Here is a 23,510-nt window from a genome sequence, read left to right on the forward strand (position 1 = left end):
TATCTTGGTGCTGGTGCAAGTGATCTCTCTTTATCTCGGTGCTGGTGTCAGTGCTCTCTATCTCGGTGCTGGTGTCAGTGCTCTCTATCTCGGTGCTGGTGTCAGTGCTCTCTATCACGGTGCTGGTGTCAGTGCTCTCTCTCTATCTCGGTGCTGGTGTCAGTGCTCTCTATCATGGTGCTGGTGTCAGTGCTCTCTATCATGGTGCTGGTGATCATCTCCTGCACCCTCTTCATAGCCTACCCTGACCTTTCCTCTCCTCCATTGCCTTCATGCACTCCTGAGTCCTGAATTGTCAAAATTTCACAGATAAAAAAACGAATGCTTGTCGTTGTCGATCCCAGATTCACTTAATACTTTTATTATGTCAGTGTCCATGTGGTGGGATTATGTGTGCACAGCTAGTAAGTATTTTGTGGCTGAAAATATGACCTGTAGGTTTTTAAGGTTCGCCTGCCATCGAAGTTCGCTTTCGCGAAACGTCCCGTCGGAAGTTCGTCCTTCTCTAGCAGTGATGGTCATCACAGAATCATGCCTGTTTTTAATGCAGTCCTGTCTGAGGGCCCGAAGATCACGGGCATTGAAAATTGCATTTCGGCCTTGTCCTTTGCGCAAAGAGATTTCTCCAGATGCTGGTCATCTTTTGATGATCATATGTAGTGTAGATGAGGATATAATTAAAGTCTATGCAATTTTACATTGAGGAACATTATTCTGAAATTGTTTGATGATTTTAAGATGCAGCTTTTTACGGATCGATGAACCTCTGCTTATATTCACTTCTGAGACACTCTGGCTCTTCCTTCTTAGTACCACTTACTTTGCCAGCTTTTTATTGCCCTGAGATGTGCCACTGCCATCAATTTCAAAATGACCTTATTTTTTTGGTACATTTTCTCAGTTTAAACATTTGATATGTTTTCTATTTTCTATTGTGAATAAAATATGAGTCTCCCCACAGTCAGAATACAACAGCTCAGCATGAGTGATTCTTGATGTGGATGTTGTCTTTTTTTTTTGTTCAACCCGCTGGTTGAAAGAAAAAGAAAAGACTCATATATGGCTGCTTAAGCCTGTGACCATAGTTCAAGAGCCATGCAGTGCATCCTTATGATTATCATGATGTCAAGTTGATATGGATGATAAGATAACCAGATAATGTCTTACCCAGCAGCTACATTGTTAGAATTCCATCTGACATGCTTTATGATGCTGGACACAGCAATGATCTGTTCAGTCCCCTCATTCACACTAAGGTTGTGATCACCAAGAGCCACACGGAAGGAGACAACTCTGTAAAAGAGAAATAAAGAGTAATAAAGAATGCCGTCTCCATGTGTAACCTTTTAACAGGATAGCTTTAAAGGCTACGTTCACTTTTTCAGGCAGAATCTCACTTTTCCTACTAAATTCAACGAGAAATAATAAGCCGCGCTAAATCCCACAAACATCAAATTGTGCAAAAATAAGAAGTGAATCGTGGACTGTTAGTAGCCTCTACACATAAATTGATATACACTTATGTCATAAATAGTGAGATACATATATGTGTTATAAACTCAGGCCATGCAAATCACTCATTCCTTGCAGTATAAGATCAAGTTGCATGTACCTATAATAATACAAACTCTAAAAAACACCCAGTGTGTGAATTGCAAGTCCGTATATATAGATCACAAAAAACTCCTTTCAAAAACTGTGAATAGAGTCCTCCACAAATGAACCATAAAAAATCCACTGCTGAGTCCAATTAAATAGTGCTTGATCCACCACCAAAAAGCGATTAAATTTGCCGCTTACCAGAAAGTCATGACCCCCCGCTACAGAGGGTCACCAAAGACCTATGGATATAGCCTCGTCTTCCAGCCAAGAGGGGTCCTCAGTGTTCTCCTTGCGTCACCACTCCAATAAGGGTTATGGAGAAAACACTCCCAGAAGTCTTTCTCATAGATCCAGAGGGACTCAGGATAGGAACATCTGTCAGCTGACACTGACTGATTTTGTGTTCGGTGATATCACTCAGTGATTCAAACACCTGAAGGCAACTGTCACAGCTGTGAGTGGCTTCCTCCTCTAGTTCGTCTCCCTCCTCATGCCTTTTCTTACAATCTGGCTCTTCACCATATTCAGACTTATCGTCTAGTTTACAGCTGGGGTCTGAAGGAGGTTCATCTGACTCGGGGCTTTGTAGTTGTCATTGTTGAGGTTCAGACAGCAGTATTTTTTTCCTTACTAGTAAATCCTCCTCGTGATCTCCCTCTGTTTCCTCTGCAGTAGCTTTCCTCTCCACCACCTGTTACTGCTGATTGGATTCTACCTGATGTTACTGATTCAGCAAGTAGCTTCTACCTTGATTCTACCTGATGTTATTGAATCAGCAAGTAGCTGAATCAGTAACAGCAGGTAGAATCCAGTCAGCAGTAACAGGTGGTGGAGAGGAAAGCTACTGCAGAGGAAACAGAGGGAGATCACGAGGAGGATTTACTAGTAAGGAAAAAAATACTGCTGTCTGAACCTCAACAATGACAACTACAAAGCCCCGAGTCAGATGAACCTCCTTCAGACCCCAGCTGTAAACTAGACGATAAGTCTGAATATGGTGAAGAGCCAGATTGTAAGAAAAGGCATGAGGAGGGAGACGAACTAGAGGAGGAAGCCACTCACAGCTGTGACAGTTGCCTTCAGGTGTTTGAATCACTGAGTGATATCACCGAACACAAAATCAGTCAGTGTCAGCTGACAGATGTTCCTATCCTGAGTCCTTCTGGATCTATGAGAAAGACTTCTGGGAGTGTTTTCTCCATAACCCTTATTGGAGTGGTGACGCAAGGAGAACACTGAGGACCCCTCTTGGCTGGAAGACGAGGCTATATCCATAGGTCTTTGGTGACCCTCTGTAGCGGGGGGTCATGTCTTTCTGGTAAGCGGCAAATTTAATCGCTTTTTGGTGGTGGATCAAGCACTATTTAATTGGACTCAGCAGTGGATTTTTTATGGTTCATTTGTGGAGGACTCTATTCACAGTTTTTGAAAGGAGTTTTTTGTGATCTATACATACGGACTTGCAATTCACACACTGGGTGTTTTTTAGAGTTTGTATTATTATAGGTACATGCAACTTGATCTTATACAGCAAGGAATGAGTGATTTGCATGGCCTGAGTTTATAACACATATATGTGGGGCGTGGCCTAGCGATGCACTAGAGCAGACGTGCTTCGCGGGAGCTCTGGCATCGGCGCCGATAATTGATCTTATTTGACTAGATCCCCCTCACTACTACTTGCCCCAGGCATGGGGAGGAAAACGGGCAAGTCCCTGCCCAAGAAGGGCTCAGCTTCGGGCAACATTAAACGTTTTTTGGCCGCGGAGTCCGAGGAGGTCCCGGACCATGACGGCCTAGGCCGCACGCCGCACAGCACGCTGCCGATACTCACCCCCGCCTCTTCAGCCAGACCGGAGAGCAGATCCCGCTCGCCCGATACCTCGGCCGAATCGGAGGATGAGAGAGAATTGGCCGGCCCTGCCGAGATAGCTACCAGGGTGAGTGATCTCCCGACTAAGGCCGACCTCGCCTCGATGCTGTTGAACCTTGAACGAGCGATTCGGAAGGAAGTGTCGGCGGTCCGTTCGGACTTATCACAGGTACTGGTATGTGTGGAAGAGACGGAACAACGACTGGATAGACACGCGTCTGCTATTCGATCGCTTCAGACGACTACCCGTCAACTTACGATCGCCCACCGTACGGCGCTATATAAAATCGAGGACCAGGAAAACAGAAACCGACGCAACAACGTTCGGATCCGTGGCCTTCCGGAGGCGACCGGAGACGACGACCTCTTGCCATCAGTCAGGGGCATTTTTAACAGCCTTCTCGGCAAGGCGCCTGACGCGCCGTTAAAGATTGATCGGGTCCATAGGGCCCTCCGACCTCGCTCCATGACCACGGAGGTTCCACGAGATATCATCTGCAGACTTCATCACTAGTGATGGACGAACTTCCGACGGGACGTTTCGCGAACGCGAAACGCGAACGGGCACAAACGTTCGCGAAAACGACCGTTCGCCGCGGGCTCCATTGACTTCAATGGGAGGCGAATTTCGCAAACCTTTAGGTCGAATTTGCGGCCACGGGGTAATTATTAGGGGGTAGCACGTAGTCCCACCACCTGGACAATAGCATAATACATGTATGAGGTGAATTTGGGATCGATAACTACAAGCATTTTTTTTTTATTTGGGAAATTGTTCTGACAATTCAGGACTATGGAGCTAATGAAGGCAATGGAGGAGAGGGAAGGTCAGGGACCAGGGTAGGCAAACAAGAGGGTGCAGGAGATACAGAGCACTGACAGCAGCACCGTAATACAGAGCACTGACATCAGCACCGTGACATACAGCGCTGACAGCAGCTCCGTGACATACAGCGCTGACAGCAGCTCCGTGACATACAGCGCTGACAGCAGCTCCGTGACATACAGCGCTGACAGCAGCTCCGTGACATACAGCGCTGACAGCAGCTCCGTGACATACAGCGCTGACAGCAGCACCGTGACATACAGCGCTGACAGCAGCTCCGTGACATACAGCGCTGACAGCAGCTCCGTGACATACAGCGCTGACAGCAGCTCCGTGACATACAGCACTGACAGCAGCTCCGTGACATACAGCGCTGACAGCAGCTCCGTGACATACAGCGCTGACAGCAGCACCGTGACATACAGCGCTGACAGCAGCTCCGTGACATACAGCGCTGACATCAGCTCCGTGACATACAGCGCTGACAGCAGCTCCGTGACATACAGCACTGACAGCAGCTCCGTGACATACAGCGCTGACAGCAGCTCCGTGACATACAGCGCTGACAGCAGCACCGTGACATACAGCGCTGACAGCAGCTCCGTGACATACAGCGCTGACAGCAGCTCCGTGACATACAGCGCTGACAGCAGCTCCGTGACATACAGCGCTGACAGCAGCACCGTAAGCAGCCCCAGGAGGAAGTCAGCACAGCACAGGGATGGTGTGATCCCCTCATAATAAGAACCCCCAGGAGGAAGTCAGCACAGCACAGGGATGGTGGGAGCCCCTCATAATAAGAACCCCCAGGAGGAAGTCAGCACAGCACAGGGATGGTGGGAGCCCCTCATAATAAGAACACCCAGGAGGAAGTCAGCACAGCACAGGGATGGTGGGAACCCCTCATAATAAGCAGCCCCAGTAGAAATATGACACCGCTCAACCTCTTCAAAGAGGAGGGTAGGGGCATATAGTACGGTGTGCTTTTTTGGGTCAGGGAAGTGAGCCAAATGAATTAAGAAGGTCTGTGTGCTTGATTCCAAAAATTGTTTATAGACATATACATGGTCTACTGATCACATGTGTTGAATTCCTCCGAGATCCATGCCTCATTCATTTTTAGAAATGTGAGGTAGTTAACACTGTCGTGAGCTAGGCGAGTACGCTTATCGGTCACAATCCCCCCTGCTGCGCTGAACGTCCTTTCGGACAGGACACTGGATGAGGGGCAAGCCAACAGTTCGATTGCAAATTGGGCAAGCTCTGGCCAGAGGTCAAGCCTGCCCACCCAGTAGTCTAGGGGTTCATCACTCCTCAGAGCGTCCACATCGGCCGTTAACCCAATGTAGTCGGACACCTGACGGTCTAGGCGTTCCCTGATGCTGGATCCGGATGACACCTGTCGATGGGTCGGCTGAAAGAATGACCTCATATCCGAAGTCACCAACACATCTTCAAACCGGCCTCTTCTTGCAGGCGCTGTTGGATTGGTACCCGCAAATCCTTCTCTGGGAGTGGGAATTGCTCCTCTGCCAGCGCACGCAAAAGCAGAATGCAGCATTTCTCGAAGCAAGGCCTGGAAGTGCTGCATTCTGACAGCCCTCTGCGACGGCGGTAACATTTCCGCCATTTTGTGTTTGTACCGGGGATCTAAGTACGTTGCCACCCAGTACTGGTCCTTGACCCTCATGCTTTTTATACGGGGGTCCCTATTAAAACACTGGAGCATGAAGGCCCCCATTTGCACTCAAGCGGAAGGTATGTGGTGGTGGTGGTGTTGTTGGTGGTAGTGTCTTTGGGGGTGCACATAGCAGAGAGTGAAGAAGAGGGTGCAGATCGAGAGGATGAGGAGGGTGCAGAAGAATAAGGCTGAGTGAGCCACTCAACCAAGTCTGGTGCGTCCTTTAAAGTAATTGAACGCACCTTCTGCAACTTCCCACTTTGGCTCAAGGCTGTTGCTCCTGCCCTACCCCTACCACCCCTGCGGAAGGGCCTGCCTCTTCCTCTGCCTGTCATTTTTTAAATCACCCTGTGACAAAACTCTTAGTCCCTATACCGCTGAAGGACTGCTGCAGTATAGGGCAGCGGTCAGCAGTAGTGCACGTCAACCCTATGTATTGTGGACCGATAGCGGTCCTTACAGAACAGCAGACTGTACTGCACTCAGGCCTATGTACCGTAGCACCCTATACCAAGTTACCAGTCCTTATAAAAACTTTTGTGGACCAAGCAGGTTGTGTGTTAGTGATTAGCAGACTGTACGTCAGTCCCTATACCAATGAAGGACTGCTGCAGTATAGGGCAGCGGTCAGCAGTAGTGCACGGCAACCCTATGTATTGTGGACCGATAGCGGTCCTTACAGAACAGCAGACTGTACTGCACTCAGGCCTATGTACCGTAGCACCCTATACCAAGTTACCAGTCCTTATAAGAACTTTTGTGGACCAAGCAGGTTGTGTGTTAGTGATTAGCAGACTGTACGTCAGTCCCTATACCAATGAAGGACTGCTGCAGTATAGGGCAGCGGTCAGCAGTAGTGCACGTCAACCCTATGTATTGTGGACCGATAGCGGTCCTTACAGAACAGCAGACTGTACTGCACTCAGGCCTATGTACCGTAGCACCCTATACCAAGTTACCAGTCCTTATAAAAACTTTTGTGGACCAAGCAGGTTGTGTGTTAGTGATTAGCAGACTGTACGTCAGTCCCTATACCAATGAAGGACTGCTGCAGTATAGGGCAGCGGTCAGCAGTAGTGCACGGCAACCCTATGTATTGTGGACCGATAGCGGTCCTTACAGAACAGCAGACTGTAACGCACTCAGGCCTATGTACCGTAGCACCCTATACCAAGTTACCAGTCCTTATAAGAACTTTTGTGGACCAAGCAGGTTGTGTGTTAGTGATTAGCAGACTGTACGTCAGTCCCTATACCAATGAAGGACTGCTGCAGTATAGGGCAGCGGTCAGCAGTAGTGCACGGCAACCCTATGTATTGTGGACCGATAGCGGTCCTTACAGAACAGCAGACTGTAACGCACTCAGGCCTATGTACCGTAGCACCCTATACCAAGTTACCAGTCCTTATAAGAACTTTTGTGGACCAAGCAGGTTGTGTGTTAGTGATTAGCAGACTGTACGTCAGTCCCTATACCAATGAAGGACTGCTGCAGTATAGGGCAGCGGTCAGCAGTAGTGCACGGCAACCCTATGTATTGTGGACCGATAGCGGTCCTTACAGAACAGCAGACTGTACTGCACTCAGGCCTATGTACCGTAGCACCCTATACCAAGTTACCAGTCCTTATAAGAACTTTTGTGGACCAAGCAGGTTGTGTGTTAGTGTTTAGCAGACTGTGCGTCAGTCCCTATACCGCTGAAGGACTGCTGCAGTATAGGGCAGCGGTCAGCAGTAGTGCACGGCAACCCTATGTATTGTGGACCGATAGCGGTCCTTACAGAACAGCAGACTGTAACGCACTCAGGCCTATGTACCGTAGCACCCTATACCAAGTTACCAGTCCTTATAAGAACTTTTGTGGACCAAGCAGGTTGTGTGTTAGTGATTAGCAGACTGTACGTCAGTCCCTATACCAATGAAGGACTGCTGCAGTATAGGGCAGCGGTCAGCAGTAGTGCACGGCAACCCTATGTATTGTGGACCGATAGCGGTCCTTACAGAACAGCAGACTGTAACGCACTCAGGCCTATGTACCGTAGCACCCTATACCAAGTTACCAGTCCTTATAAGAACTTTTGTGGACCAAGCAGGTTGTGTGTTAGTGATTAGCAGACTGTACGTCAGTCCCTATACCAATGAAGGACTGCTGCAGTATAGGGCAGCGGTCAGCAGTAGTGCACGGCAACCCTATGTATTGTGGACCGATAGCGGTCCTTACAGAACAGCAGACTGTACTGCACTCAGGCCTATGTACCGTAGCACCCTATACCAAGTTACCAGTCCTTATAAGAACTTTTGTGGACCAAGCAGGTTGTGTGTTAGTGTTTAGCAGACTGTGCGTCAGTCCCTATACCGCTGAAGGACTGCTGCAGTATAGGGCAGCGGTCAGCAGTAGTGCACGGCAACCCTATGTATTGTGGACCGATAGCGGTCCTTACAGAACAGCAGACTGTAACGCACTCAGGCCTATGTACCGTAGCACCCTATACCAAGTTACCAGTCCTTATAAGAACTTTTGTGGACCAAGCAGGTTGTGTGTTAGTGATTAGCAGACTGTACGTCAGTCCCTATACCAATGAAGGACTGCTGCAGTATAGGGCAGCGGTCAGCAGTAGTGCACGGCAACCCTATGTATTGTGGACCGATAGCGGTCCTTACAGAACAGCAGACTGTAACGCACTCAGGCCTATGTACCGTAGCACCCTATACCAAGTTACCAGTCCTTATAAGAACTTTTGTGGACCAAGCAGGTTGTGTGTTAGTGATTAGCAGACTGTACGTCAGTCCCTATACCAATGAAGGACTGCTGCAGTATAGGGCAGCGGTCAGCAGTAGTGCACGGCAACCCTATGTATTGTGGACCGATAGCGGTCCTTACAGAACAGCAGACTGTAACGCACTCAGGCCTATGTACCGTAGCACCCTATACCAAGTTACCAGTCCTTATAAGAACTTTTGTGGACCAAGCAGGTTGTGTGTTAGTGTTTAGCAGACTGTGCGTCAGTCCCTATACCGCTGAAGGACTGCTGCAGTATAGGGCAGCGGTCAGCAGTAGTGCACGGCAACCCTATGTATTGTGGACCGATAGCGGTCCTTACAGAACAGCAGACTGTAACGCACTCAGGCCTATGTACCGTAGCACCCTATACCAAGTTACCAGTCCTTATAAGAACTTTTGTGGACCAAGCAGGTTGTGTGTTAGTGATTAGCAGACTGTACGTCAGTCCCTATACCAATGAAGGACTGCTGCAGTATAGGGCAGCGGTCAGCAGTAGTGCACGGCAACCCTATGTATTGTGGACCGATAGCGGTCCTTACAGAACAGCAGACTGTAACGCACTCAGGCCTATGTACCGTAGCACCCTATACCAAGTTACCAGTCCTTATAAGAACTTTTGTGGACCAAGCAGGTTGTGTGTTAGTGATTAGCAGACTGTACGTCAGTCCCTATACCAATGAAGGACTGCTGCAGTATAGGGCAGCGGTCAGCAGTAGTGCACGGCAACCCTATGTATTGTGGACCGATAGCGGTCCTTACAGAACAGCAGACTGTAACGCACTCAGGCCTATGTACCGTAGCACCCTATACCAAGTTACCAGTCCTTATAAGAACTTTTGTGGACCAAGCAGGTTGTGTGTTAGTGATTAGCAGACTGTACGTCAGTCCCTATACCAATGAAGGACTGCTGCAGTATAGGGCAGCGGTCAGCAGTAGTGCACGGCAACCCTATGTATTGTGGACCGATAGCGGTCCTTACAGAACAGCAGACTGTAACGCACTCAGGCCTATGTACCGTAGCACCCTATACCAAGTTACCAGTCCTTATAAGAACTTTTGTGGACCAAGCAGGTTGTGTATTAGTGTTTAGCAGACTGTGCGTCAGTCCCTATACCGCTGAAGGACTGCTGCAGTATAGGGCAGCGGTCAGCAGTAGTGCACGGCAACCCTATGTATTGTGGACCGATAGCAGTCCTTACAGAACAGCAGACTGTACTGCACTCAGGCCTATGTACCGTAGCACCCTATACCAAGTTACCAGTCCTTATAAGAACTTTTGTGGACCAAGCAGGTTGTGTATTAGTGTTTAGCAGACTGTGCGTCAGTCCCTATACCGCTGAAGGACTGCTGCAGTATAGGGCAGCGGTCAGCAGTAGTGCACGGCAACCCTATCTATTGTGGACCGATAGCGGTCCTTACAGAACAGCAGACTGTACCGCACCCAAGCCTATGTACCGTAGCACCCTAGACAGACCAAGTTACCAGTCCTGATAAAGAGCTTTGTGGAACAAGTGAGTTGTGAATGATTAGCAGACTGCAGCAGAAGGGCAGCAGTCAAGTATAATATTCTTTCTATATTTGGAAGAAAGAATATTATACGTGTACAAGCCTATTACCGTACCACTGATACCAGTCCTGAAAAGAACCTTTGTGGAACTAATAGTAACAGCAAGTCTTTAAAATTATCCTCACTGCCTGACACACTGCTTCCTGCCTGTCCCTATACAAATTGGCAAAAAAGAGTAGGCTGGAACGATTAGCTGGAACAGCTCTTTTGTGGACCTGATAGTAACAGCTAATGATGATGATGATGATGATGATGAAGAAAGACTAATCTGGCTGAGCTGTCCCTAAAATAGCAGCATACAGCGCTCTGTCCCTTTATCTAAACTGACAAAAGAAACTCAGGCTGCTGACCTAACACCTATACCAGTCCTGAAAAGAACTTTTGTGTACCAAATAGCTAGCGTTTTCTCTGTCCCTACTCCACACAGGATCCTTTCCCTACAGTGACAGAAGAAAGAATGTAAAATGGCCACCGGATCGGGTGTATTTATAGGTTAGGGGGAATGTCCAAGTGTCCATGAGCTGTCATGTCTCAATTGGTTGTCCTGTAACACATGATAAACGTGTCACGAAAGGTTAAAGTTCTTGTATACATTAAACACGTAAGTCCGCCGGGGCGAACGACGGAAAAAGGCGTTCGAACCCGCGGACGGCGAAAGTCGGAAATTCGCCGCGAAACGACCGCCGGGCGAACCGTTCGGCCATCACTATTCATCACTACCCGGATAAAGAACTAATTATGAAGAAGGCCCGGGATGCCACGCCATTTGATTTCCATGGCGCCTCCCTCACCTTATATCCGGACCTGGCCAAAGAGACTTTGGATAGGCGTAGAGCCTTGCGCCCCCTCACGGAGCTTCTACAGTCTGCCTCTATCAGGTACCGATGGGGCTTCCCTGCTGCTTTAATCGCCTCGGTCAACGGCAAGACCTCTGTCCTAAGGTTTCCTGAAGACTTACCACGCTTCTGTGCTGACCTGAACCTTGAAGTACCTGAGCTACCGGGTTGGACTGATGTCCTCCCGCCACCACCGAAGCTCCCTGACCGTCAATGGCACAGAGCGGGCCGGAGGCCTCTGGCTGCGGATCTGGCTTCCCAGGGGCACCCCTGACCGGCGTAATGTGGGGTTATTCCTGTGTCCCTTCTCCCTCCGGCCCTCACAGACACCTTGGATCCTGCAAGCGGGAAGCTGATTCTCTAGTATTTGCCACTGACTTGGTTTCACTTTATTGGCCTCTGGATTACCTTCCTTGCTGCCCGGGATTTGCCACAGCGGGACGCTGCTCTTTTCTGTTTTCCCAAGTTCTTGCTGTTTCCTTTTTGCTTGTTTTTGCAGTCCCGGATACCTATCAATGCTTGATCTCTGGGACCTTCCCCGGTTCTACCCCGCCAGCTGTCTGAGCTTTTGCCGGGCTGTGCGACATATATGTGACCCCCTGTGGTCTCTGGCCCTGAAAATGATTGTTTGCCTCTTGGCGCCGTACTCAGTTCCGGATTGGACTTGAACCCTGTTTGCCGACCCTGTTTGGATCACTGTAATTTACATTTTGCCGTTGTCCTCCTTATTAACTGTTTTTTATTGGAAATGTTTATGTATATGTAGTGAGTTTAACTGCGGCGCCGATGCCGGACTACCGTGGCGTGACCCTGGCCCTCGATGGCGTGGTTTGTCCTCGGTGGCCGGGTTTCCGCCGCCCCCCCTCTTGGTGGGTGCCGCCTTGCCCGGGGTCCCGGTGCCCTTGCCCCGCTTTGCGGGGGGGGTGCGGGGTCCGCGGACTGGGTGCGCGCCGCTGCACCGCAGTTTTCTGCGTGCGGTTAGTTCTGCTACTATGCTGCTGTCTTTGTTGCTACTATTCTGCTTCTTTCCCTGTCGCTCTCTCTACTCTCCTTTCTCTCCTTTGGTTATCCTTCTTGTCCCCGTCCCTCCCCTGCCCAACCCTTTCCCCCTGGTGTGGGGGGCCCTATCTGCCTTGGGTGTATTGCTGCTGGGGGGTGTGGGGGGTGGGTGCCCCCTTTCTGAGACCCGATGGCTGCGGTGAAATTTATCTCATTTAATGTTAGAGGCCTTCATGCCCCTGGGAAGAGACATCAATTGTTCCGGGAACTGAACCGTCTCCGGGGGGATGTGGTCTTTCTGCAGGAGACCCATCTCACCCATACCACTTCCGTCAAATTGTATTCTCCCAAATACCCTACCTGGTACTATGGTCTCTCGGATATTACTAAGGCCAAGGGCGTAGCCATCGGGTTTCGGAGGGGTACCGCGTTTAAGTTGGATGATATGTTATGTGATCCGGCTGGCCGTTATTTGTTTCTCCGGGGCACTCTGGGCAGCATGTCATGCACCTTAGCTACTCTTTACTCCCCCAATAGACAACAGGCTTCCTTTGTCGCCTCGACACTCTCTAAACTAGGAGACTTCGCGAGGGGTTGTGTGGTCCTGGCGGGTGACTTCAACGCGGCCCTGGAACCTTCTCTGGACACTTCCAGGGGGAGTTCGCCTTTGTCCTATAAACAGCTGAAATGCATACGTACAAAACTGCATGAGCTGCAGTTGATGGACACCTGGAGGATCGCACACCCCCGCGAACGTGACTTTACCTTTTTCTCCCCGGTGCACCATACCTACTCGAGAATTGACCTCTGTTTTCTCGATCACCAACACCTGCCACTCTTAGTTAAATCGGCCATTGAAACATCTCCCCTGTCGGACCACGCTCCGACTTCGTTTACCCTTAAGGTTGAATCTTTGCCGCCCAAGGCCGCTACTTGGCGGCTGAACGAGACCCTTTTAACCGAGGAGGCGGACAGGAAAGTTTTGGGTGAGGAACTAGATTTCTACTTTCAGACTAACATGTGTACCGAGATCTCTCCGGGCGTGCTATGGGAAGCACACAAGGCCTTTATTAGGGGTAAACTTATTGAACTGGGGGCTAGGAAAAAGAGGGAACGGGTGGCACAGCAGCTTCAGTTAGTTGCGGAGATTAGGAGCCTAGAGAAGATTCATAAACGGAGCCTCTCAATCCCCGTTCTGCACACCCTTACAGCGAAGCGAGAAACCTTGAAGTCCCTCATGCATTTGGACCAGAAGTCTAGATCGAGGCTGGTAGCCCAGCGCTTCTACGAATGGGGGGATAGACCTAGTAGGTTGTTAGCGGCTTCCATTAGGCGACGGAGAGCCGCTGCGTTTATACCTAAAATTAGAACCTCGGGGGGGTCCATGGCCTACGAAACTCCTCGGATTGCTAAGGAATTCCAGGATTTCTACCAGCAGCTATATCATGTTCGGCGTATAGACTCAGACGGGGAAGCTCGGCGGCAGCTCATTCGGGAATACCTGGACCGGGCGGCCCTCCCTCAGCTTCCCGCTGAGGCCCTGGCTGCCCTGGAAGGGGAATTTTCGTCGGCGGAATTATTGCGAGCACTCCGAGCTATGGCGAAGGGCAAAGCACCCGGCCCGGACGGCCTTTCAGTAGCATATTATCGCCTATATGCGGATAAATTACTACCCCACCTTTCTAATTACGCTAATGTGACCTTGTCCGGGGAGGTTCTCCGCCCGGAGACTATTCATGCCCATGTTACGGTCATACCGAAGGACGGGAAGGACCCGGCCGATTGTGCAAGCTATCGCCCTATCTCGCTGCTCAACATCGACGCCAAAATTTACGCCAAGGCTATTGCGAATAGATTGTTGCCTCTGGTCCCACAATGGATTACGCGGGATCAAACCGGTTTTATACCAGGGAGAGAGGCTCGCGACAATTCTCTACGCACCATTACACTGATGTCGCTTGTACGGCGTCGGACCCAGCCCACCCTGCTGCTTTCCACGGATGCTGAGAAGGCTTTTGACAGGGTGGACTGGGAGTTCCTTATGGCGACGCTGTCTCGTCTCGGGGTCGGCCCTTCCCTCAGATCGCAAATTTTAGCTCTTTACCATCATCCCACGGCCCAGTTGAGGGTTAACGGTACTCTCAGTGACCCCTTTACTCTATATAACGGTACGCGCCAGGGTTGCCCGCTTTCGCCCATACTTTTCGCAATATCGCTGGAACCTTTCCTGTCTATTATCCGTAGTAACCCGAACATACACGGTGTTGAAGTGGGTGGGACGGAACACAAATATGCGGCCTATGCCGATGATATTTTATTTTACGTGCAACAGCCACTGATTTCTCTCCCTAACCTCGTAGCCGAATTTACAGCTTTTGGCAGGGTTTCGAATTTTAAAATAAATATGTCTAAATCCGAAATTCTGAATCTCACGGTCCCTCCCCTTGTAGCCACGTCTCTCAGGCAATCTTTTCCCTTTGCTTGGCAGACACGGCGCCTAAAATATTTAGGTATTTATCTGACGCCCAACCCACTTGCTCTTTTCCGCGCCAATTTCCTCCCGCTTCTTAATACGCTAAGGTCAGACATACAGAGATGGTCCCAGGTGGGTCACTCTTGGATGGGTAGGATTGGGGTGGTAAAGATGAACCTGCTGCCCAGGGTGCTCTTCTTGCTGCAAATGATCCCCTTTGGGGTACCGGTGGGGTTCTTCACTATATTACATTCAATGGTTTACAGGTATATCTGGAATAGGAGGAAACCCCGACTGCCACGGTCCCTGCTTATGCGCCCGCGGAGCGCGGGGGGACTGGCGGTGCCGGATTTTCGACTCTATTTCCGGGCTATTGTGCTAGCCAGGCTCTCGGACTGGAAATATGGTATGAACACTAAATTGTGGGTCGAGCTGGAAACGCTGCTGGGTGGGACTGACCTTTCTAATCTTATGTGGCTTCCAAAGCATCATAGGACTCTGTCTGCTGATTCTTCACCTCTAACGACCTCTTCTTTGGCAGTGTGGGACTCTTTGTACAAAAAAAGCTCCGGGCTCTATAACTCACCTTTACTATCTTTGTCAGGCCACAACTATTTTCCGCCCGGTAATGTGGGACCCAACTCACGTGCCCCTTGGAGCCTTGGGGACAAGACTTTCCTTCACCAGCTCACCGGACCATCCGGGGTTCTCCCTCTCCCCACCATTTTGGGGGAATCGCCTATTTCACCTATGGATCAGTGGAAATACTACCAACTGTCGGCATTTGTTCGATCTCTTCCTAAACCGCTACGCTCCATATCCGAGCTTACACCACTGGAGTCTGCTTTCTCAGGTGACCTACCTGTGGAGAGACCTGTCTCCTATTTTTACCACCTGTTACTATCCCTAGAATCTCACAGGACACCTACTTTTATCCGCAATTGGGAACTGGATTTGGATGAGACACTCACTCCTGCCCAAGTGTCTACTATTCTTCACAGGGCACACGCCACCTCGGGGTCGGCCAAAACAGCTGAGATGTCCTACAAGCTTCTGACCAGATGGCACTATACGCCTATAACGCTACACCGGTTTTTCCCCCAGACCTCACCGCTCTGCTGGAGGGAATGCGGGGAGCGAGCCTCCCACGCCCACATCTGGTGGTATTGCCCACGTATACGCCCGTTTTGGCTCGCAGTTCTGCATTGGATCCAGCAGATTCAGGGTCAGGAGGTTCCGAATGATCCATGGCATGTGCTATTCCACTGTTCGGAAAAGCCGGCAGGCTCATATAAACGCTCTATTACGCCCCATCTTCTCAATGCGGCAAAGACTCTTATCCCGAGATATTGGAAACAGAGGAAGATTCCCACGCTCCGTTGCTGGCTGCTCAAGGTTGATCAAATATACTACATGGAAGATATGACACTCTCCCTGAGAGGCAAGTCAGACCTTGCAAAAAAGATTTGGGCCTGTTGGGTCGCCTTTAAGTACACGCCCCCGTATGCAGCTATAGTATCCAGTCCTGTGTAATATAATATACTGTAGCCATGTATGGTCCTTGTTTTTGATGTATTTCAATGAACTATGTATATCATGCTTTAGCCTCTGAAATTTCAGTCTGGCGGTTGGGCCCCCCCCCCCCCCCCCTGCTTTCTTCCCTCTAGTCGGACTTTCCTTTCTTCTTTCTCCTCTTCTGGTTACAAATAGGGGGGAGTCATGTACATTTTTTGAGCTATCCATATTGGAGTCTAAGCAGCTTGTTGGGTGAATGTTGCCTACTGGTTGTATTGCTCCTCTGATTTTATATTTTATATTTTATATCAGCGATGACTTGTATGTGCTCCTTCTCTTTACTAATAAAAACTAATTTAAAAAAAAAAATAACACATATATGTATCTCACTATTTATGACATAAGTGTATATCAATTTATGTGTAGAGGCTACTAACAGTCCACGATTCACTTCTTATTTTTGCACAATTTGATGTTTGTGGGATTTAGCGTGGCTTATTATTTCTCGTTGTGTTTTTCTGTATTTATGTGACACAGTCAAGCTGCAGCCAAATCTGTCGTGTTTAAGAGTATCACATATGACTGATTTTTATGTTTCACCTTAGCGCAGTTTTTCTCCCTTTTTTCCTAATAAATTCAAGCCTTTTTGAATGTCTTTTTATCCTCTTCGTTAGCGGGCAGTCCGGTTTCCGATAATAGTGTTCTCTGCAGCAGATTCGCCGTGTGATCACTTTTATCGGCAGCGGGAGAGGGCCCCCCCCGCTGCTCTTTGGTGCCCTCCGCCGCTTACCGGAGCTGTTGGTAGCAGCAGAGACTCTGTCCATGCTGCACCCCTGCAAAGTGCTGCCCTAGGCCTGGGCCTTTTTGGCCTAGGCCAGGATACAGCACTGTCCTGTACATAATGCAAGCTTTATTACCTGTCCACGCAGTGAGCAGCAGTCAAGACACGGTTAGCACGGATCAGGGAACCTCCGCAGGTGTGGTACCAGCTGCTGCCAGAGAGATACTGCAGAGAGATCTGGATAGAGAAAATATGCTCATTATAATTATATAACGATTATTTTTAGGTTAGAGAGCAGCAATGCTATCAAACTCTTTCCATTATGGCATCTAATTAAAAGTTATCACTTTTTTTGTTATATGTATACTAGTATTTGACTAAATGCATAAGAAAAAGAAAAATCCCCTAAAACCACAAAACTATCAATTTTTAATTGCAAATATTCAGGAAAAAGGCACTATATAAGGGACTAAGTTCTACACATAATGAAAAAAACTTTACAATTAAAATGTACATGAAGACAGTTACACAGTATATTACGGATACTGTGTATCTGCAAAGCAGGGACATGGATCCATGTCTTCCCCTAGTAAAGGCACCTCCCACACTGTAATAAAGCACTAGCTAGGCATACACTTAACCTTTTGATTGGTCCTGGTGTTAACCCCTTCACAGCCAGTGTCATTAGTACATTGACAGTGTATGTTTTTAAGCACTGATCATTGTATTATTGTCACTGGTCCCCAAAATGTGTCAAAAGCGTCAGTTAGTGTTCAAATGTCCATCGCAATATCGTAGTCCTGCTATAAGTCCCTGATCGCTGCCATTACTAGCAAAAAATAAATGAATAAAAACATCCCATAGTTTGTAGACACTATAACTTTTGCCCAAACCAATTAATATACGCTTATTGGTATTTTTTTTTTTTTACCAAAAACATGTAGCAGAATTTATATTGGCCTAAATTTATGAAGAAATTCGATTTTTTTACTTTTTTTATTAGAAATGTTTTATAGCAGAAAGTAAAAAATATTGTTTTTGTTTTTTTCAGAATTGTTTTTTTTTGTTAATAGTGCAAAAATTAAAAAACGCAGAGGTGATCAAATGCCACCAAAAGAAAGCTCTGTTTGTGGGAAAAAAGGACATACGTTTTGTTTTTGTACAGCATCGCATGACCTGTTAGTTAAAGTAATGCAGTGCCGTATCGCAAAAAATGGCTTGGTCACAAGGGGGGTAAATCATCCAGGGGTGAAGTGGTTAAGTCCGATTTAGTTTTGTGGCTTTTGTTGTTTTTGTTTTTTTACCATGATTTCTTTTAAAGAAACACATTTTTTGCCTTGACTTGTTTTAGGAGTAATTTTAAACAGGGCAACTTATTGAATAACATGATTACCTTATTTTAGGTAAAACAGTAGGGAGTACATTATTTTGTTCTTTCTTATAATATATTGTGCTTTATTACTGTACTGTACTGATAGGGTTATACTCCTGACTTTACATTGTACAAGAGTTGCTGGTTGTAAAGTAATCAAGCTAGGGATGAGCTTCGTGTTCGAGTCGAACATACGAGGTCAATTTTTCTACCACTGTTCAACAATGGCATGTAATTACAATTCTTGATATAATCGTTCACAGCAGGGCGCTCCAGCGCCCACCAAGAGTCACTTTGAGGGCTTACAATGTTGTGACAACACCAACACCTTGTTCCGCCATTTCTGCAGAGCATATAGGGCAGGCCCCTACTTTCAAACATCCAACTTACAAACATCTCCTACTTGCAAATGGAAGGAGACAACAGGAAGTGAGATGAAAAAAGACGGACAGCGAAACAAATTATACAGGGGTGATAACCCTTCCCTATGTTTTCCAAAAAGATTAAAAATTTATTTTTTTGACTGGAGCTACACTTTAAAAATTTACCAGTTCAAAATTACAAACAGATTCTACTTAACACAACAAATCTACACAGTCCCTGTCTTGTTTGCACCGCCTGTATACTGCTGTTCTGAGGATATAGGGCCTGGGGGCCCGAACGTCTTTCCTTTTTTTAATATGGGTAAGGGGTTCCCCTTAATATCCATACAAGACCCAAAGGGGCTGGTAATGGGCAGGGGGGCTACCCATGCCATTTTTCTCAATGATTTTCATCCATATTGCCAGAACCAGATATTACATTAAAAACGCAAGCAGTTTGAAATGACTTTTTTTCAGTTAAATGTCATTCTGTGCAGGGACTGTTCTAAACATGGGAAACACGTGGCACTTCACTGGCATACTATAGATACCCCCCAGGCACCATATTTAAAAGAATATTTCACTTTTTTTTCACTTTAATCATCATTAAAATCAGTGCTCCTGCCAAAATGGCCATTTTTAAAAAACATTTTAGGCATTGACCCATGTCCCCTGGAGCAGGAGCCAGGTCCCCAAACCCTTTTTAGGACAGTATCTTGCATATTAGCCATTAAAATTAGCACTTTTTATTTCGAACATTCGAGTCCCATAGACTTCAATGGGGTTCTAAAGTTCGTACAAATTTTCGGTGCGTTTGAAAGTTCTGGTGCGAACCGAACCAGGGGGTGTTCGGCTCATCCCTAATCACAGCTATGCTAATGAAGTTATACTGCAAGGTAGGTTGTGTGCAGAAACGTTTTTTAACAAATGATTGTGCTGAAGTTTGTATATATCTATTTGGCACTTGCTTTTTCCACAATGAGTAAAGCATTTTTTGGGGTGCAAAAATTGCAATCTTATAATGTACAGTGCACACAGTGAGTGGGCTCAAGTTTTAAGCCCCTACCGCTGTTAGCGTAATTTTGCCACATCCAAAATGTATCAAATTATTCTCCTCTGGGTACCCAAGACTCAACTGCCCCAGGGAAAAAATATCTACAGCCCTGGGAAGCTCATCCCTCCACAATATGATCATAAAAAGCTCTGCACAAACCAGCCACATTGAATACAAATATCTTAACCCATGAATGCCATTTTAAGGCTTATGTAGAAAACTAAAATAGGACTTAAGGGATTTAAAAAAAATTCTGGCTAGGGGTTATGACCCTTGTCAGTTATATCCCATAGCCAAACAGGAATTAGAGGAAATCCCTTCATAATTAGGGAACTTCTGGTTGTTACCAAAACTAATGTCCCCACTGGAAGATTTCCATCTATTCTTGTTCTAGTGATAACCCAAAATGTGGGATTGTCTTTCACTTTCACTCATTGATAGCATTAAACAGAACAAAACTAGTGTAAATCCCACTAAAGAGCACACACACAACAACAACACAAAAGAAAAGGAACAACACATATGTCAATGCAGCCTTCCATTCCTGGACAATTATGGTTTCCAGATCTCAGGGTTAGGCCTTACCTGCCAGGGCCATGCATTTGGAGAAGCGTCAGAACCTCCTACAACTTTTGCATTGTCCTCAATAAATCTGAGTTTTTCATCAGCAGCATATCCTGTGAGAAGAAAAGCAGGGTTTCAAACAGTTCAAGATCTGAAGGTTTATAACTTAATTGGGTTAAGTATATTATTCCCTGGTAGACAATCAGAGAAGCCAATGGGACAGTATGAAAATTAAAACATAGCAACATAATAATACACCAGATATATAATAATGTTAGTTTAAAGTGTATGTAAACCCAAAAACAAAAAAAGGAATACACTGTTCATATTTGGAGTGCAGTTTAGTCTACTGAGCTAACCATTGGCTGGACCTGCTAGCTCTGTGTTCTGTGGCAGCAGTGCGGCTCTAATGAAGCAGTCATTCAGGAGGAAGAGCTTAAACCCTCCCCACCTGCACTATAGCCGAAAGACGGCTACACACCAGCTCTCTGGTTCTGGGAGGGCATCCATGGTTGTCTTCTCAGAACTGCTCCTCCCGCATGCCCCCTGTAGCGCGCATCAAGTATGCTCTGTGACAGCTGTTTCCTTTAGACACAGCTGATCACATATTGTGGTAAAGGACCAATCACAGTGTCCCTTTACCATGTGATTAGCTGTATTCAATCAGAGCTGATCACATGTAAACAGACTTCCCAGTTATCTGCATTCCTTTCCTCACATGCTGTCTCTGTGTGAGGAAAGGAGAGCCAATAACTGGCAAGAATGACAGGGCACAGTGAGTGCATTGTTTACGCTGATAATCAGGATAGCCCCATCAGTGGCCATCAGTGCTGTCCATCAGTCCCCATCAGTACCACCTCATCAGTGCAGCCTCATCAGTGCCCATCAATACCACCTCATCAGTGCTGCCTATCAGTGTCCATCAGTGCCGCCCATCAGTGCAGCCTCATCAGTGCCTCCTCATCAGTGCCCATCAATACAGCCTCATCAGCACACATCAGTGAAGAAGAAAACGTACTTATTTGCAAAATTTTATAACAGAAACTAAGAAAACTTTTTTTTTTAATAAGTTTTCTTTTGTTTAGTAAAAAATAAAAAAACCCAGTGGTGATTAAATAACACCAAAAGAAAGCTCTATCTGTTTAAAAAAAAATGATAAAAATGTCATATGGGTACGTTATTATAATTTGTTCAGTGTAATTATGCAAAAACAGTGCACTTCAAACGCATATTAAAAACTGACAGTTCCAGTAAACCCAAATCAGGATTCATAACTACAACATGTGTGATAAACATGCTTACTGCACTACTTGATGTTAATATAGGACTATGAGCAGTTTAGTGGCTTTGAATACATATTCGGCAGTGAGAGAACTTACCACAAAGGACCAGAGCGGCGAGTACAAGGAGCCTCAGCATTGTGAATTGGTTGTCCAGATATGTTCAGCACAACTCTGGACCAAAGCCCTGGTGTTTTATAGTCAGGCCACAGGCACTGGGAATCATTCCACATGTGAAACGTGCTTGTTTTTCAGTTGTGGAAATGTACTATTATTGGTATAGGAAGGACAAAGTGGATAAATTTAGACATTTGAAGAGTAAACTTCATTACCATTTAGCCTATATAAAACTAACAGGAGGCATGCTATCCACTTTCAGACCGGACCATTTTGCTGGTAAATGACCAGAGGTCTTTTTACACTTTGGCACTGCGCTGCTTTAACTGGTAATTGCGCGGTCATGCAATGTTGTACCCAAACAAAATTTGCGTCCTTTTCTTCCCACAAATAGAGCTTTCTTTTGATGGTATTTGATTGCCTCTGCGATTTTTATTTTTTGCGATATAAACGTAAAAAGACCGCAAATTTTGAAAAAAAATGATATTTTCTACTTTTTGTTATTAGAAAAATCCAATAAACTCAATTTTAGTCATAAATTTAGGCCAAAATGTATTCAGCCACATGTCTTTGGTAAAAAAAAAGTCAATAATTGTATATTTATTGGTTTGCGCAAAAGTTGTCACATCTACAAACTAAGGTACGTTTTCTGGAATTTACGCAGCTTTTAGTTTACGACTGCCTATCTCATTTCTTGAGGTGCTAAAATGGCAGGGCAGTACAAAACCCCCCCAAATGACCCCATTTTGGAAAGTAGACCCCCTAAGGAAATTGATAAGAGGCATGTTGAGCCCATTGAATATTTTATTTTTTTGGCTCAAGCGATTGAATAATGACAAAAAAAAATTTTTTTTTTTTTTTTTACACAAAGTTGTCACTAAATGATATATTGCTCACACATGCTATGGGCGTATGTGAAATGACACCCCAAAATAAATTCTGCTGCTTCTCCTGAGTATGGGGATACCACATATGTGGGACTTTTTGGGAGCCTAGCCGCGTACGGGGCCCCGAAAACCAAGCACCGCCTTCAGGCTTTCTAAGGGCGTAAATTTTTGAGTTCACTTCTCACTACCTATTACAGTTTTGAAGGCCATAAAATGCCAAGATGGCACAAAACCCCCACAAATGACCCCATTTTAGAAAGTAGACACCCCAAGCTATTTGCTGAGAGGCATGTTGAGTTCATGGAATATTTTATATTTTGCCACAAGTTGCGGGAAAATTACAAACTTTTTTTTTTTTTTTTTTTTTTTAACAAAGTTGTCACTAAATGATATATTGCTCATGCATGCCATGGGCATATGTGAAATGACACCCCAAAATAAATTCTGCTGCTTCTCCTGAGTACGGGGATACCACATATGTGGGACTTTTTGGGAGCCTAGCCGCGTACGGGGCCCCGAAAACCAAGCACCGCCTTCAGGCTTTCTAAGGGCGTAATTTTTTGATTTCACTCCTCACTACCTATTACAGTTTTGAAGGCCATAAAATGCCAAGATGGCACAAAACCCCCACAAATGACCCCATTTTAGAAAGTAGACACCCCAAGCTATTTGCTGAGAGGCATGTTGAGTCCATGGAATATTTTATATTTTGCCACAAGTTGCGGGAAAATTACAAACTTTTTTTTTTTTTTTTTTTTTTTCACAAAGTTGTCACTAAATGATATATTGCTCACGCATGCCATGGGCATATGTGAAATGACACCCCAAAATAAATTCTGCTGCTTCTCCTGAGTATGGGGATACCACATATGTGGGACTTTTTGGGAGCCTAGCCGCGTACGGGGCCCCGAAAACCAAGCACCGCCTTCAGGCTTTCTAA

General features: G+C 46.6%; 1 protein-coding gene across 1 annotated transcript in view; it reads right to left on the reverse strand.

The window, feature by feature from the left end:
• LOC143983698 (chymotrypsin-like elastase family member 1) overlaps positions 1 to 21,821 on the reverse strand; it is a 28,810-nt gene extending 6,989 nt beyond the window's left edge. Inside the window, exons 1-4 of the mRNA XM_077483700.1 lie at positions 21,666 to 21,821; positions 20,308 to 20,399; positions 17,071 to 17,171; positions 1,168 to 1,293 (exon numbers count right to left, since the gene is read on the reverse strand). Of these exons, the coding sequence (XP_077339826.1) occupies positions 1,168 to 1,293; positions 17,071 to 17,171; positions 20,308 to 20,399; positions 21,666 to 21,705 (359 nt within the window). The 5' untranslated portion in view covers positions 21,706 to 21,821. The remainder of the gene's footprint in view (positions 1 to 1,167; positions 1,294 to 17,070; positions 17,172 to 20,307; positions 20,400 to 21,665) is intronic.
• Between the last annotated feature and the right edge of the window lie 1,689 nt (positions 21,822 to 23,510).

The sequence above is a fragment of the Lithobates pipiens genome, unplaced genomic scaffold (assembly GCF_037356315.1).
Source record: "Lithobates pipiens isolate NorthernLeopardFrog02 unplaced genomic scaffold, aLitPip1_a1.2 Scaffold_16, whole genome shotgun sequence".
NCBI classification, from domain to species: Eukaryota; Metazoa; Chordata; class Amphibia; order Anura; family Ranidae; genus Lithobates; species Lithobates pipiens.